This window comes from Heptranchias perlo, chromosome 23 (assembly GCF_035084215.1).
Source record: "Heptranchias perlo isolate sHepPer1 chromosome 23, sHepPer1.hap1, whole genome shotgun sequence".
Taxonomy (NCBI): Eukaryota; Metazoa; Chordata; class Chondrichthyes; order Hexanchiformes; family Hexanchidae; genus Heptranchias; species Heptranchias perlo.
In genome coordinates this window covers 17,156,669-17,175,036 of record NC_090347.1, presented here as the reverse complement: position 1 = coordinate 17,175,036, position 18,368 = coordinate 17,156,669, and the positions used below count along the sequence as shown (strand labels likewise).

At 46.6% G+C, this 18,368-nt stretch overlaps 1 protein-coding gene across 4 annotated transcripts in view; it reads right to left on the bottom strand.

The window, feature by feature from the left end:
- tbc1d16 (TBC1 domain family, member 16) overlaps positions 1-18,368 on the bottom strand; it is a 70,624-nt gene that overhangs the window by 34,994 nt on the left and 17,262 nt on the right. For all 4 annotated transcript variants that reach the window (XM_068004109.1, XM_068004110.1, XM_068004112.1 and 1 more), the window contains exons 4-5: positions 15,789-15,953; positions 11,006-11,154 (exon numbers count right to left, since the gene is read on the bottom strand). In XM_068004109.1, coding sequence (XP_067860210.1) covers positions 11,006-11,154; positions 15,789-15,953 — 314 coding nt within the window. The remainder of the gene's footprint in view (positions 1-11,005; positions 11,155-15,788; positions 15,954-18,368) is intronic.

Sequence of the window (18,368 nt, the reverse complement as noted above, 5' to 3'; positions counted from 1 at the left end):
TAGATAGTTGAGGTACTTGATAGAACTCATTGAGTGGAGATTTTGGCAGGGGTGCAATTTTGAAAGATCCTCAGCATGTTTCCCATGCTGTGGGAAACACTACCTGTTGGAACAGACGTGTTTCAGCCAGCAGCCAGTGGGAGATGCAAAGGAATATTTGATAGGTGGGGGGAAAACCTCATTTATAGCAGCTGGGCACTCTGTCACTTCAGACAAAGCTTTGGCTGCAACACCTTTGTCTTTCCACTCAAAATTTCTAATTTATACCCTAAACTCTGCTGTGCAAACACATTTACCTACTTTGCGGACCCCCTCAAACTCACACCGTCAGGATGGGGGGGGGGGCGCCATAGCTGCATTCATCACTTCATCTGAGGACGAATAACATCACCAGCCTCGCCAGGCATGCCATCCACCTCCGCAACACAGTGCTGCGCCACAGGAATCTGAACAACAGCACGGAGGGCAACAACAGAGAGCAACGTTGCAGGAGGCACTACCCTCACAACAGGGTCCACAGGCAGAGACTCAGCTTCCTGGACCTCTCTGAGGAGCAGTGCAAACGGAGGCTCAGAGTCAGTCGCGGACATCTGCAGCCTCCTTCACGCTGTGCTGTTCCCGGCTGGCCTGAGCAGCATCTTCTTACCTGTCGCTGTCAAAGTCACCACTGCCCTCAACTTCTTCGCCTCCGGATCGTTCCAGGGTGCCACCGGGGACATCGGCGGGGTCTCTCAGTCGTCTGCACACTAGTGCATAAGGCAGGGCCTCGCATTATGTTAACTTCTCCATGGATGACCTCAGCCAGACGGAGAGGGCAGTGGGATTCCACGCTGTGGCTGGCTTCCCACGGGTGCAGGGTGTAATCAATTGCACCCATATAGCAATACGAGCACCTCCACACGAGTCAGGACTGTTCATCAACAGGAAAGGCTATCACTCCATCAACACTCAGCTCATCTGCGACCACCACAGGAGATTCCTTCACATGTGTGCCAGATACCCTGGCAGCTGCTACGATTCCTTTATCCTCCCGGAGTCCAACATCCCGCCCCTCTTCCACGCACCAAACACCTGCAAGGGCTGGCTCCTCAGGGACAAGGCTCATGACACCTCTGAGCAACAGCGTCGCTATAACGACAGCCACATCGCTACCAGGTCTACAATTGAGCATGCTATAGGGCTGCTCAAGATGCGCTTTAGTTACCTTGATCGTTCTGGGGGAGCACTTCAATATGCACCAGAGTGGGATGCATTATAGTCGTCTGTTGTGCCCTGCACAACAAGGCACAACAGAGAAGGGTGCCGCTGCAGGAGGCCCCATCCACATCTGCCACCCATATTGAGGAGGAGGAGGAGGAGGCGGCGGAGGACAAGGATGAGGACGAAAAGCTGCAAGCAATGGGCAGAACAGCGGCTCACCTGGCTGCTCATGAGGCCGGGGAGTCACTGATATGCGAACGGTTCTCCTAACATCAGACAGTGTGAAGAGTCCAGTCCTCAACACCTGGACAGAACAGCGGCCACACCAGCACCACCACAACGCCCCCCCACACAAAATAGTCATGCAACTACACATACACCCACTGTAGAGTGACCCAATGGGTGGCATCAAGTGTGGGTGTTCATGGTGAACCTCACGAAAGGGACTTATTACACAAGCCAGTCAAGAATGGCCAAGATGTGGCAGTAGTGGCGACAATAATAATATTTAATGCGCCATTAACAAAAATCAAATATAAATAAAAAACATGACAAACCGTCAAACACTCTTGTGCATTCCCTTTGTGCTCACAAAACCTTCGCCTTACGCTTACGAGTACTCCTACGTGGTGCCTCCCCTGTGGCTGCTGCAGAGATAGTGGCAGGCTGCTCTTGTTCATGCCCTGACTGATTAGATGCTTTGGGCCTACGCCCTCTGGATTTCGGTGCCCATGGGGGCCCCTCCAAAGACTGCTCTTCTTACCTGTGCAGAGGCAGACTCGGTCACCTGGAGAGGAAGCAGCATTGCTGGTACTGGTTGAGGGGGGCAACGGGTGAGATGTGGGGGCACTTTGAGTGGTGTCCCCACTTCCACATCCCCTTTCGCCAGCTTCCCTCCCCTGGGCCGGGCCCACATCATTCCTACCACGTTGCTGGACGACAGTTTGGAGAACACATGTGAAGCCTTGTAAGGCCAGTGTCAGAGTATCTGCCTGCCTGTCTAAGGTGGCAGAATGTTGCTCACCCTGAGTCCGAAGGGCCGTTGTCAGGGCCTCAACGGACCCATTGGTGAGCCGTGCTTGAAGCTCCATGGAGGCCAGCCTTCCCTCCATCGCAGACATTCCCGCACTTACCCACGACACTATCTCAGAGATGCCCTCACGTCCCTGTGACACTATCTCGGAGATACCCTCCTGTACCTGTACCACCATTCCACTCATGCAGGAGTTGGACTCCTCCATCCTCTGCGCGATTGTGGAGAGTGCGCGTGGCACTTGTTCCAGCACCTCGCAAATGTGCTGCTGCCCCTCAATCATTCTCCTTTTCACGGATGGCCCCCAAGGGTTCAGCATCTGTATCCAGCTGAGCAGAGCCTGGAGAAGGGCGCTCCCACCGACGCGGACTCTCCACAGCTTCCCCTGCCACCAGTGTCCGCTCATGCTCACGTGTGTGGTGACTCACCATGTGCGACCCCAACTAAGTGAGGACGGGGACCCACCGAGATGTGTGTATTTGTGCTGGTGGATGGCTCACTCAGATGTGACGGTGCCCCCTTAGAGGCCGGCAGGTCCTCTGAGGAATCGCCCTCTGCCGTCATGACAGTCGCTGAAGGCACTGTAAGCGAACAGAAGGCAATATTAAGCATGACGACAGATGTTGAGGTGCTGAAGATGGCAAGGCATGTTAACATAATTTGCAATTGTGAGTGCTGAATGTTAAAGTTCTGTCACCAGCTGTTTTGTCAGGTGGCAGTCTCGGCGTCCCCGATGGACAGGCACTCAAGGGTGCGGCTTAGTTCTACAGTCTCCTGCTCCGCTTCTGTAAGGACGACCAGATGTTGTGGCCCCCCCCCCCCCCCCCGCCTCCGGTCTTCGCAGTCTCCTGTGCACTTTGGGCTATCTTCTCCGATAAGGGAAGAAAGTAGAGAGGCGTGAGTGAGGGATGGTGACGTGGCCAACTGCATTGGTTTGGGTGAGGCTGACTGTGAAAGAGATGCATCAGAGGATGAGTATGAGACAGAGCCATGAAATTGTATGAGTATTGGGTTGAGTGGTAGTGGAATGAATACTGGGGAGGTGAGTAAGTGCAGGTAAGTTGAGGATGAGGTTTGAGTGGGTGTGAGGAGTGATGTGATAGAGTAGTGTTGGCAGTGCAGCAGGAGTTGTGGGGTGGGGGCGGTGATGTGGAAGACGGGGTGTAGAAGAATGAGTAAGTGTACTCACTTTGGCTGACCTAGTTAGGTCACTGAAGCGCTTCCTGCACTGTATCCATGTGCGGGAGACGTTGCTGCTGCTGGTGACCTCCTCTGCCACCTTGAGCCAGGCCTTCTTGGGGGCAGAGGCAGGCCACTTCCTCCAGTCCGCCAGGTAGAAAATATCCCTACTCCTCCTCACCCCATCCAGTAGGACCTGGAGTGAGGCATCAGTAAACCTGGGAGCAGCCTTTCCCCTGGTCTGCTCCATTGTATAATTTTGGTTGTTTGCTGCAGGAGCAGCATTGGAGGATTGCCCCTTTAAATAGGGCTCCTCCAGCTGACAGCTTGTGATGCGGGTGCGCAGTCCGCCCACTGCGCAGGTTGACGACGGGAAACCTAGAAGCCACAGTAAGTGGCTTCAATTTATTCGCGATTGCGTGGGGAAAGGATGGATTTTACTGGGCGGGTTATCCACGTTCACCTGACGAAGGAGGAAGCCTCCGAAAGCTTGTGAATTTAAAATAAAATTGCTGGACTATAACTTGGTGTTGTAAAATTGTTTACAATGTTTTCCTGGCCAGCCTCCCATCCTCCACCCTCCATAAACTTCAGCCAATCCAAAACTCTGTAGTATCCTATCCTGCACCAACTCCCTCTCAACCATCACACCTGGACTCAGTGGCCTACATTGGCTCCCAGTCCCCCAACAGCTCATACTCATATTTAAACTCCTTCATGACCTTGCCCCTCCCCCTCTCTGTAATCTCCTCCAGGCCTACAACCCCCTCCCCCTCCCACCCTGAAGTCAGTGGCGATGGTATGGGTTTGTGGCAGGGGCCAAAGGCTTTCTCTAAAGGATTAATGTAAGCTGAACACTCATGCCAATTTTAAAATAGTTGGAAACTACCAATTAGAACAGACCAGCCCTATCACCGATCAGAACTCTCTGGTTTGAGAGCGTACACGCCATAACTCAAATTTTCAAGTTGTTGCAGAGAATAACAGATTCTATGGGCTCTATTTTTGCACCCGCGATCGGGTGCGTTCGTGGTGCGAGGGCTGCGAAAATCCAGGATTCCCGGGGCGGGTCCGGAGCCCGGCTCCAACCCGCCCACTTCCGGGTTCCCCAGTGACGGACTCATATGCGCGTGCAGCCCCCGCATGTGGGACTCCCGCCGGCTTTGCACTTAAAGTACTTGAACAGGTACTTCAGGTTGTTTACAGACCTGATTGACCTGATATTTTAGGAGGGATTGGATTTTGCAATTAACTGAGATGGTTTCCCGTACTGGGGGAAACACTCCCAGCTGAAATGGACGTGTTGCAGCCACCAATCTGTGGCAGCTGCAAAGGTCCATTTGACAGGTGGGGAGGGGGGAGATCCTCACTCATTGCAGGAGGCCACTCTGTCACTTTGGACAAAGTTTGGCCTCCACCACCCTCCTCCTAACAATAAAGTGCATAAACTTGTACACTTACCCCGGTGTCCAGTCACATTTACCTACCTTGCGGACCCCCTCAAACTTCCGGATGGGGGCCGCCGTAGCTGCAGTCATGACCTCCTCGGAGGGCGAACAGCATCACCAGCCTCGCCGGCCACGCTGTCCACCTCTGACACGTGGAGCTCCACAACACAGTGCTGTGACACATCCACCTGCACAGCAAGAGGGAGGGCAACCGTAGAGAGAGATGCGTCGCAGAGGGCACTAACCTCGCCACAGGGTCCACAGACCGAGGCTCAGCTTCCTGGACCTCTCTGAGCAGCAGTGCACATGGAGGCTCAGAGTCACTCGACATGTAGTCGTGGACATCTGCAGCCTCCTTCATGCCGAGCTGCTCCCGGCTGGCCCGAGCACCATCTTCTTACCTGTCGCTGTCAAAGTCACCACTGCCCTCAACAACTTCTCCTCCGCATCCTTCCAGGGTGCCACCGGGGACATCGCCGGCATCTCTCAGTCATCTGCACAAAAGAGCCCTGCAAATACACCTACACCCACTCTGCAGTGACACAATGGGTGGCATCAAGTGTGCATGTTCATGGCGAACCCCATGAAAGGGACCTATTCCACAAGCCAATCAAGAATGGGCAAAACATGGCAGTAGTGGTGATAATAATAATATTTCTGGTGCATTTGAAACAAAACAAGTATAAATGAAAAACATGACAAATCGTCAGACACCCTTGTGCATTCCCTTTGTGCGCACAAAACCTTCGCCTTGCGTTTCCGGGAACCCCTACGTGGTACTACCCCTGTGGCTTCAGCAGAGGTAGTGGCAGGTTGCTCTTGTCCATGCCCTGACCGATGAGATACTTTGAGCCGATGCCCTCTGGGTTTGGGTGACCGTGAGGGCCCCTCCAAAGATTGCTCCACCTGCACCTGTACAGGGGCAGACTCGGCCACCTGGAGAGGGGGCAGCATTGCGGGTACTGGTTGAGAGGGGGGAAACGGGTGAGACGTGGGAGCGCTTTGAGTGGCGTCCCCACTTCCATGTCCCCTTTCACCATCATCCCTCTCGTGGCCCAGGCCCACATTACTCCTTCCACCCTGCTGGACGGCAGTTTGGAGGACTTGTGTGAGGCCTTGGAAGGCCACCTGTAAAGTATCTGTCAGCCTGTTCAAGGCGGCAGAATGTTGCTCACCCTAAATCCGAACGGCCATTGTCAGGGCCTGAATGGACTCATTGTTGAGCCTTGCTTGACGCTCAAGGTTGGCTAGCCTTTCCTCCACCGCAGACATTCCCGCACCTACCCGTGACACTATCTCAGAGATGCCTTCACGTCCCTGGGACACTATCTCGGAGATATCCTCCTGTAGCTGTGCCACCATTCCCCTCATGCAGGAGTTGGACTCCTCCATCCTCTGCGCAATTGTGGAGAGTGCGCGTGGCACCTGTTCCAATACCTCGGCAATGTGCTGCTGCCCCTCAATGACTCTCCTTTTCACGGCTGGCCCCCAGGGTTCAGCATCTGGGTCCAGCTGAGCAGAGCCTGGAGAAGAGTGCTCCCACCGACGCGGACTCTCCACGGCTGCCCCTGCCACCAGGGTCTGCTCGTGCTCAATATGCATGGTGACTCACCATGTGCAAGACAACTAAGTGAGGACGGGGACCCACCGAGGTGTATGTATCTGCGCTGGTGGATGCATGGCTCAGATGTGACGATGGACCCTCAGAGACCGGCAGGTCCTCTGAGGAATCGCCCTCCACGGTCACGGTGCTCGCGGATGGCCCTGCAAGAGAACAGAAAGCAACATTATGCATGTGAACAGTTATTGAGGTGCTGCAGATGCCAAGTGATGCTAAGATCATTCGCTATCATGAGTGCTGAGTGTTAGCTTTCTGTCACCGGCCGCTTGTGCAATCCCAGCCTCGGCATCCGCCACGGACAGGCACTCCACCATGAACATGCACACTTGATGCCACCCATTATGTCACTGCAGAGTGGGTGTAGGTGTATTTGCAGGGCTCTTTTGTACAGACGACTGAGAGATGCCGGCCATGTCCCCGGTGGCACCCTGGAAGGATGCGGAGGAGAAGTTGTTGAAGGCAGTGGTGACTTTGACAGCGACAGGTAAGAAGATGGTGCTCGGGCCAGCCGGGAGCAGCTCGACATGAAGGAGGCTGCAGATGTCCACGACTACATGTGCACTGCTGCTCCACGTCCGTTAGGACCAACTGGTGTGGCGGGCCCCCTCCGGTCCGTGCCCTCTCCCAGGCGTTCTGGCATCTCTTCTCCTATCAAGGCAAAACACAGAGGTGTGATTCAGTGATGGTTGCATGGTGAGCCGCTGCATGCATTGGTGTGGGTGGGGTTGAGTGCGAGGGAGATGCATGGGAGGGTGCGTGTGCAACATTGCCATGATATTGTATGAGGATTGGGTTGCGTGGTAGTGTTCGAATGGGGACAGGGGCGGTGAGTACATGCAGGCAAGGTGAGGATGATAGTTGAGTGGATGTGAGGAGTGATGCAAGAGCGTTGTGGTGGCAGTGCAGAAGGGGTTGTGTAGTGGTGGAGGTGATGTGGAAGACAGAGTGTGGGAGAATGCACAAGAATACTCACTTTGCCTAACCTGGTTAGATCATTAAATCTCTTCCGGCACTGGACCCAGGTTCGTGCCACATTGCCGCTGCTGCTGACCTCCTCGGCCACCTCCAGCCAGGCCTTCTTCGTGGTGGAGGGCGGGCACTTCCTCCCATCCGACGGGAAAAATATTTCCCTCCTCCTCCTCACCCCATCCAGCAGCAGCTGGAGTGAGGAGTCTGAAAATCTTGAGGCAGCCTTCCATCTGGCGTACTCCATAGTTTAGCATTGGTTGTTTGCTGCAGGAGGAGCATTGGTGGACTGCCCCTTTAAATAGGGCTCCTCCAGCTGACAGACCTTACTGCGCATGCGCAGTCCGCCCGCCGCGCAGCTTACCAGCGGGAAACCCGGAAGCAAAGGTAAGTGGCTCCAATTAGCCTGTAATTGCGTGCAGAGTGCACAGATTTCACCAGGTACGTTACCCATGCGCCCTGTCGACCCCCTGCTGAGAACCCGTCACCCTGCTACTATCGAGCCCTATGTGTATGGTCAAGGTGGCTAAACAAAATGCAACTCCATGCCTCTCTTTACATGTGGAAAAGCACCAGCTCTGTACCAGCAGCACCTGAAACTTGAAAGTCAAAGTGTAATTTATAAATTATTATTCAGCAGCGAATTCCTCCCACAATTCTAAGGTCCATGGTGCATAATTTTGTGATTCTGGGAAGCAGGTTGGAGTGTGGAACTTTGTGACGAATGCTGATTTCAACACAATGGGGATGTAGAGGGGAGGAAGGGTATACAGGATGCCATATTTCGAGCTCAAAAAGAATAAGAGTCGAAAGCTCAGAATGTTTTTTTCTCACAAGAGCCACCTAGCCCGATTCCATTCTCCTACTCATTCCCCATAACCTTTAATGTTTCTTTTTCCATCAACAATCTAAATCCCTTTTAAAAGAAAGTATGAACTCTGCTTTAACAAGTGTCAGGTAATTCCACATTCTAACATCCCCCTGTATAAAGAAATTTTTAATAACTTCTCTGTTAATTCTTTGTGAGAATCTTATATTTAGTGCTCCAGGTTACCACCTCACCAACCAGTGGAACCAATCACCACGTACCGTATCATAATCCATTACATAGAATCTACAGCACGGAAACAGGCCATTTGGCTCAACTGGTCTATGCCGGTGTTTTTACTCCACACAAGCCTCCTCTTATTCTAATTACCTCTTCCCACCTTGGCCCCATATTCCTCTATCCCCTTCTCCTTCATGTACGCATCAAGCCTCCCCTTAAGTGTGTCACTACAATCTGCTTCAACCACTCCATGTGGCAGCGAGTTCTACATTCTCACCACTCTCTGTAAAGAAATATTTGATCTGTTAGTGGTGATCATATTTATACCCCCTTGTTCTTGACTCATCCACAAGTGGAAACAGTTTCTCCACATCCACCCTATCGAACCTCACCAAAATTTTAAAAACCTCTCTCAGGTCTCCTCAGTCTTATCTTTTTCAAAGAAAAGAGCCCCAGCCTGCTCAATCTTTCCGGATAGTTGCATCCTCTCAATTCTAGCAACATCCTTGTAAATCTTTTGTGCACTTTCTCCAGTGCTTCAATATACTTTGTGTAGTTTGGAGACCAGAATTGCGCATAAGTACCTCAAGTGTGGTCTAACCAAGATTCTATATAAAGTTAACATCACCTCGCTGCATTTGTATTTTATTCCTCTAGAAATGAACCCCAGTACTTTGTTTACACTCTATGACCTTGTCAACCTGCATTACTACTTTTAGCGATTTATATATCTGTATTTGCTTATCTCTTCGCTCCTCTACCCCATTTAGTTTCTTACCTTCCAAGAAATAAATGGCCTCCTTATTCCTCCTACCAGAATGAACCACTTCACTATATTGAATTTCATTTGCCATTTATCCACCCACTCTGCAAGCCTGTTTATGTTTTCAAGTATTTTGGTGCCGTCTTCCACATTATTAGTTATACCCCCCAACTTGGTATCATCTGCAAATTTCAACATCATACCCCCAAATCCTGAGTCCAAATCATTTATGCATATGGTAAACAACAATGATCCCAGCACAGATCCCTGCGGGACACCACTTCCCACTTTCTGCCAGTCTGAGAAACTTCCCTCAATTCCTAACCCTCTGTTTTTTGTTTTGTAGCCACTTTCAATCCACTCTACTACCTTGCTACCTGGCTCCTGACTTCATACGGCCTGAACTTTGCCAGGAACCTTCCGTGACACCTTATCGAAGGCCTTCTAAGAGTCCGTGTATACCATATCCAATTGACTACTGTTTCTGTTACTTCTTCAAAAAATTCAATTAGGTTGATTTAACATCTTTTAAATATTGCTCACTGCTGTTCTACCTCTGTCCATATTTTTCTCTAGTTTACCTTCCTTAGCTCCATCCTAATTCCCTTCCAGTTGGTTTTTTAGAATCTATTACTTTGTCTTTGTACTAACTATATCTCTCTCAATCATCTTAAACCTTATTATATTGGTATTACTACTCCCTAGATGTTCTCCCATGTTTACTTCTCTTATCTGCTCCGGTTCATTTCCCTTTACTAGGTCTAGCAGTGCTTCCTGTGTTTTTGGGCTTCTTACGAATTGGGTCAGAAAGGAGTCTTGTTCACAATGTAAAATCTCTATCCCCTTCTCCGCTTTCACTCCATCTCCTGCCAGCTTAATTGTTTGTACTTGAAATCCCCCACGATTATGATTGTGTTTTTTACTCATTTCATCGATCTGCTTACATATTTCTCCCTCCATTTCCTTTCCATTATTTGGTGGTCTGTAATATAGCCCAAATAGTGTGACTAATCCCTTCCTATCCTTTATCTCAATCCATACGGATTCAGTGTGTATCACCTTTTTAGTGATGTTGTTTCTTGTTACTGCTATGTTATTTCTGATTAACACAGCTACCCCACCACTCCTTCTTCCTTTCCTATCTTTTCTAAATACATTATAGTCTGCAATATTTAACTGCCAATCGTGTACTGTTTGCCCCCACGTTTCTGTTATCCCTAATGTATCTGTTCCTCACATCTAATTACTGCCTTCAATTCTTCCATTTGTTGCTGATGCACTGTACATTGCCATACAGGCAATCTGATATATTCTTATTTTTCATTACTCCTGCTTTATTTTTAACAGGCATTTTGTTATTACTTCCTATAACCTTTTCCGTTCCTTAAGTATTTATGTTACCTTTATCTCTTTTTGTGCTGACCTTTGTTCTCATCCCTTCTTTTTCTAATCTTTACTATTATTTCCGCCTGAACTCTCTTTCATTCCCCCCCTCCCCTCCTCCCCTTACTAGTTCAAAGTCCTTTCTACTGTCCTATTTATCCTTTCTGCTAGGATCTTGGTCCCAACTCAGTTCAGGTGCAGGCCATTCCAACAGTGCAGCTCCGTCCTGTCCCAGCATTAAGGTTTGCCAATATCAGAGTATTTCTCAGCCAATCATTGAGCAATAGGTCAACACCAAATCATCTCTGTGCTCTGAAGAAATATCCAAGAACTCATTACTGGTTACTTGTCCATCACAAGTTACCTTTTTTGCTGAATTTCGTTATATTCCACACGTTTCTGAATCCGCAGGGCTTCCCGTTCTTCAGAGGTGGATTCACAGCTGTAAAACTGTAACAGGAATGGCCAGACCTCTCCACAAATTGTAGGATCAATACCTCCAAAAAATATTGCCTTTGAAGAAAACGCAGACATTTTTATTTGAACTATTCTCCATCAGTAGCCAGTTCCTTCCTGATAGTGGTGTCGCTTAGTAAATATAAACATGAACAGATAGGAGGGTGCTTATAATTAGTTTTATTTTAGTCCAAACAAACTTTTAGGGCTTTAATTAAAGCAAAAGGACTTGAAGTTTCTTGAGATGAAACCTGCAGAGGAGACTTCTGCCCAGCTGTCATATTACAATTATTATAACAGTTTGCTGTATCCAAAATCTATAATACAGGGACCCTCATATTTCTCTCTATTCAGGTTCACAGCAAAGTACAATTCCTCCAAATGAGTCTTCGAACCCAATGAGCTAGAACCATCAATTTTAAAATGTGCAATGAACAGGAGTAGTGTGCATCAGGGTTAACAATCTACCCTTTTAACGGTAAAATTGCTATTGGACAATATGTAGGATTCCACCATGTCATATTTTAGAAGACTGATAATTTCAGCTTCGCAAGACACTTTTGTCAGATTTATTTAAAAACAGAATTACAGGCAGAAGTATGCAACATAAATGAGGTTTACACAGCACAATAAAGTGGTCTAGAGGTAGTTTGCAAGGAGTTAACCAAACAAGTTAGTCTGAACAAATCTCCGTAGTTCACGAAACAAAATGCTTCTTATAAAGAAGTGAGCAATCGTGTTCCACAATGAAAATAGAATACAGTCTTTGAAGGAATTATAAGTGCTAGTTTACCAAGCTTAGAATATCCAAATGCACCATAGCAAAATTACCCAAAACTTCCCAATATGCAGGATTAAAAAAAAAATCCACCTCTTCAGGTGGACATTAAAGATCCCATGACACTATTTTGACGAAGAGCACAGAACTCTTCCAGTGTCCTGACAAACATTCCTCCCTCAACCAACACCCCAAAAATCAGATCAACTAGTCATTCATCCTATTGCTATTTGTAGGACCATGATGTGTGCAAAATGGCTGCTATATTTGCCTACAGAACACAGTGACTGCACTTCAAAGGTAATTCCTGTGAAGCACTTTGGGGTGTTTCAAGATCTGTGATAAGGTATTACATAATGTAAATATTTATTTTCTTTTACTAATACAGGCAATTCCTTTGAAGAACAGACACTTCCTTTGAAAATTAATTAGTCAAACATAAATGACTGGCTGAACAACATATTTGATTATCACCTTTCACGTCCTCAGGATGTCTCAAAGCTGTTCACAGCCAACAAAGTACTTCTGAAGTGTAGTCACTGTTGTTATGTAGGCAAACGTAGCAGCCAATTTGCATACCGCAAGGTTCCACCAACAGCAATGAGATAAATATGGTGTTAGATGAGGGATAAATGTTGTCCAGACATTAGGAGAACTCCCCTGCTCTGTTTTGAATTGTGCCATTGGATCTTTTATGTCGACCTGATTTGGCAGTTGGGAACTCGGTTTAATGTCTCATCCAAACGACAGTGCAGCACGCCCTCAGTACTGCACTGAAGTGTCAACCTAGGTTATGTGCTGACACAGTTTAAACTTAATACTACAGAGTTCCGCCACTCTGTCTCTCACCTGGAAGAAGCCAGGCTGATTTAATTTTTTTTTAAATAATTACTAAATGAATTGCCCTCTAGCACAGTGCTTGACCTTCATTACCCAGCTTCTCCCCCATAACATGGAGGCAATTGGGAAATCTGTGGAAAGCTCTTTAAAAACCCATATGCCACCTCCAAGAAACAACGTATAGGTATTCCAATTTACTACACTATTTTTAAATGATAGTTTAAAACATTCAGCTAACAGCAGAGCACATTTCTCTAGCTATCTGAACAGGAGTGGTTCATAAAATATTAGCCTTACGATACATAGCAAACCATCAGAGCCACAATTGAGAATAATGAATAAGGTCTTGGACAGCTTAGATAGTTCATTGTCTCTCAGCGATTTCAATCTGTCCCTACATTCCAGATGTTTGTACTTGGATTTAGGAATCTCTTCAAATCCATACATTACTCTCCAGCAATGGGACTAGTAGAATCGTGCTCTCCTCTACCCTGCCGGACTTGGCTGTGGGCCTCGGCTGTGGCAAGGTCCATCACTGTGTCATTGCCATGGGTTCACAGGATATCCATCTCCTGCAGTTCAGCATAGATCTTCTTCCTGCTGGTGCAGAACTCCCAGCTCCTATTGCGGAAACCTAGTGCTTCCCCAACCCCAATCAGCACCATGGTCATCACATACCGATGAAACAAGGCAGGGACCTGCTATGCTTTGCTCAGGCAAATGGGACAAATACTAGGGCTGACTGATCAAAAAAGAAATTCCCCATGGAGCATCTAAAATGAGGCCAATATAAATAATTTTTAAAAACACAGACGACGAAGCTCAGAATGGGCCAATATAAACAAATATATAATTTTTTTTTAAAAATCATGTATCTTAGAATCTAGCCAATATAGATACAATGTAAAACTATTCACACTACCTGCTCTAAGTCAGGCCATATGAATAAAAAAAATCATCACTTTCTTTATGGAGTTCAGAATTAGGGCCGGCTTTTCAAAAAAGAATGACTTTCTTGCAGCAGGATCTGCAGCAACATGGTTGATTTTTGGGGCAGTGGGCGGAGGAACACCACATAGCTGGGGGCTCAGCAGCTAGGAATCAGGGACAAGTGCTACAGAACCACCAATAGTTGTACATCTGGGTGACAGGACAGAAGACATGCCGCAGGGACACCAGCAGTGGGAGGGTGCATGTACAGTGTGGTAGGCAAAATCCATTTTAAATGTGGGCATAGAAAATTATAATGGGAAAAAGAGCAACAAAAACTTTGAAGTGGCCTGATTCTAATTCAGCATCAATCCCAAAGTTAAAAGTCTTTCTACTAGCATTACACTGGAGTGTGCAGTACAAATTTCATTATAAAGTTGGATCTCTGCTGGATTTACTGTAATAAAACTGGTAATGAAAAGGGTTATTACAGCTGAATGTATCTGAGCAAATACATTGCCTGTCTGGAGTAGTCATTCATGAAAGACAACAGGAAGTCAAATGACACTGACAGGAAATGCCTGCAGATGTAAGATTTTTAATACGTTAAAGATATATTTTTTTTACTTCTTCACCAAAATAGATCCAATACTCCTCCTTAATATTCTCTTCGGCAGACTCGGGGAGAGGATGGGTAGGAAACTGCAGACTTCTTCACGGTCTCTCTGCCAATGCTCAACTGTGGCCAGCTGGTATGATATGCTAAAGCTAGTTTGAGATAGGAGGCACAGCCAAATTTTCCTGCTTCCTTTCGACAAGGCACCTCATTCAGTACTGTGCCCAGCCAAGATCAGCAGCTAGTTGCCTGGAGGAACATAACTCATGGCTGAGATTCAAAATTAGGTCTTCCAACTCATGGACACAATGTGCTAAACATGTTACACTGCTGAGTTGTTCTTATTCCCCAATTGAAGTTCTATTTGGGGAAGAAGGTTTGATTAGTTTGAACATTAAATATGAAGCCCATATTTGGGCAATTTTCAACTGCAGGTTCCCAAGCAGCCCAAAAGGGATACTCTAACAAAAAAAAGGCCAAGTAGAATAAGAATGTTAGCATTTCCTTTATTTCTAGAAGCTGAGTTGAAGAGGAACAAATAGATAAGAATCTATTATGAATAACTACTGCAAACAGGCAATGTATTTGCACAGATACATTCAATTGTATACCCCTTTCCATTACCAGTTTTACTACATCAAACTTGTACTCTATACTCCAGCATAATAACAGTACAAAAACTCTTAACTATGGGATATGTGCAAAATCAGAATCAGGGCATTTTAAGCTTCTTCCCTAAGTCACTTGCACTATAGATTTTGCATTTTCTATAGGAATGTCGATAAAATAGAGAGACAAGAAAGCCTGTGGGAGGAAGAAGGGAGGAGGAAAAGAGAGGAGAAAGAGGAGAGAAGAGAGACGGAAGAGGAAAGAGAGAGAGCAAGACAAAAGTTTTGCCCATCATTTTCCTCTGCCTTAGGTTTCCTTGTTCCATGTATTCAACCTTTTCCAATAAGGCAGATGAGAACGCAGTTACTAGTAGGTTTTCAAGAATATCTTGGATGATCTTTTATTTCCCATGGTTGAGTTCTGGAATTCACCATATTGAGAGTTCTATAGCTTAGCTCATTGGAGCTCCAGCATTGTACCTCACTGTATGACTTTTTATGGCCCAGTCTGAACTGGAGCTGTCCCATAATGAGATGTAGCATAAATTGGGTAACTCATACCACTTCTCCCTGTTGATGTGCAGAATGTGTTGCAGCTGACCAGCTCTTAATCCATCTCTATTTTTCTCATCCTCCTTTTTGACTCCCATTTCCCCCCCCAAAAAAAATCTTTCTCTGGGCCTCTGCCTAGGTTGCCCTGGAGATGGCTTCTAAGAAAGGAATGACCAGCATCAGGATTTTCTCTCCTCCTTTCCTGTGAGAAAGAAGCTTGTTGTACTCAGCCTCTGCTGACAACCCAAGCAAGATCAGGACCTAATCACGTGGGAAACCATGGGCAAGATCCATAGGCTAACATACCATGCCCAACCTGTTGGCTATCTAATGCTATAGACACTTAATAGTTAAGCAGTTCTCAAACCTTGCGGAGTTTATACTCTTCTTCCACCTGTCCAGCTTCATTCAGGTGATTCAGCCATGTAGTGACATCTAACCGTTTGTACATGTTTTCCTCTGGGTGAGTCTCGGACAATGGCAGGTTAGGCCGTTTTATTGAGAATTGCATGCAAGCCTTTACATCAGACACCTAGTGGGAATAAGAGTTACAGGTTATACAGCTATTAAAATGCAGTTACATCCTGTAACAGATATATGGCTCTATACAAGAAAAAGCAAAAAAATGCAGGAGCACTGCTCCATCAAAACAAGATGTACAAAATACAAATAGAAAATATCTGCTGCATAAGAAAACAATCAAGATTAGAAGCTAATGTTGCCTATTTGTAACTCTAGTGGTTGGCAAACTCTCAGCCACAGGGCCTAGATTTGAATTGGAGCCTTGGAGAATAAATTTTGTTCCTTCTTGGATAGGCTACTAATTATTTTGGGTCCGCGCTAGTTTCAGCATTGCCGGTCACTCCCATAACCAAATCCCAAGTCCACTATAATCAGAAGCTTAACCTTACTGCCCAATATATAATCATATGAAAGGGGGTGTTGTATGCAATGAAACCCCTTGTCTATACTGGATACTATAATTTCATATGTGCCTCCATGTGTGTTTCTCCCATCTTCCCAAAGGCAGAATGATAAACACTAATGAGACAAGGCCAACAGTAAAACAACAAGCTGGTTTATTTTGCATGTATATACAAATGAACAGGTTACAGTGTTCAGTAAATTTCAATTTAATAGGAACATAGGAACAGGAGTAGGCCATTCAGCCCCTCTAGCCTGTTCTGCCATTCAATGAGATAATGGCTGATCTGTATCTGAACTCCATCTACCCACCTTGGTTCCGTAACCCTTGCCTAACAAAAATCTATCAATCTCAGTTTTTAAATTTTCAACTGACCAAGCCTCAACAGCTTTTTTTTTGGTTGGGGGGGGGGGGGGGGGGGGGGAGGGGGGGCAGGGGAAGAGTTCCAGATTTCCACTACCCTCTGCGTGAAGAAGTGCTTTTTGACATCACCTGTGAACGGCCTAGCTCTAATTTTAAGGTTCTGACCCCTTGTTCTGGACTCTCCCACCAGAGGAAATAGTTTCTCTCTCTCTAACGTATCAAATCCTTGAATCATCTTAAACACTTCAATTTGATCATCCCTTAATCATCTATACTCAAGGGAATACAAGCCTAGTTTATGCAATCTGTCCTCATAACTCAACCCTTTTAGCCCTGGTATCATTCTAGTGAATCTGCGCTGCACCCCCTCTAAGGCCAATATATCCTTGCTGAGGTGCGGTGCCCAGAATTGAATGCAGTACTCCAGATGGGGTCTAACCAGAGCTCTGTACAGATGTAACATAACTTCTACCCCTTTGTATTCCAGCCCTCTTGAGATAAAGGTCAACATTTCATTAGCCTTTTTAATTATTTTTTGTACCTGTTCACTAGCTCTTAGTGATTTCTGCACTTGGAACCCTAAATCTCTCTGCTCATCCAGTTCCTAGCTTCTCACCATTTAGAAAATACTCTGATCTATTTTTCTTAGGACCAAAGTGGATGACTTCACACTTTCCCACATTGAACCCCATCTGCCACAGGTTTGCCTGTCTATTTCATAATGCTCCTTCAGACGTAGAAAATAACAAAGTATGCCACTCTCCCCTCGTAAACGGACTAATTTCGCTTCACAGACCAGCAAATCCTGAAACACGTTGGCCCTAAGCTTAAGAAGAGGGTTCTCTCTCTGAGATTTTTCCACTCCAAACTTCCGAAGACTGTGCTCGTTTCAGCCACAGACTTGATCTCTGCCCTCTCATCTCTCCATGTGGGTCCTCAGGCAGCAACCTCCTGCTGGACTCTATAATGAATGAGTCCATTCCAGCATGTGAATGACTAGATCATATTAAAGGTCATTTATGCTGTGCAAGAAACAATTCTGCCAGCCACTTCATCTAGTCCCTCCTAGGCCAAATCATGACACCATTAAATGGAGGTTAAACGTTCCATTTCCTTTTTGGGAGATGGAGGGAGATGAAAAAGGAAGCTAAAATTGGCAGGGAGGCATGCTGTGCACGATTGATGTTTGTCATCAAGGAAACTACATGATCAGATCATCCCATTCTCCTGCTGAAGTTGAATAATGTTTAGGATAGCAAGTGACAAAAAGGATAGGCTCTCCTGTTCCTTCTACACCATCGGCATTCCACATCCAAGATGTTTGACTAGCAATCTGCTTTTGGGAATCTAGCACTGTCAAGTGACCCAGCTATAAAGTGCACAGAAAAGACCTAGGGTAACTTGAGTAGTCTGCTAAATTTTTTTTTAAAGATGCACGGAAATAACTTAAAGTGACTTGACTTGCCTGATGTTCCCACATTTCCTTCCTGCGAGGAAATGCCAAGGCACTACTTGGCCTCAACCATAGATAACACAGTTGAGATGGAGTGGGAACTCATCTTGTGGGAAGCCTTGCCAATCTATAGTACACTACCTTGAACTCTATAGTGAACTACCTTGAACCAAACAACAGAAACATGGCCTACACAGGCATCTGAT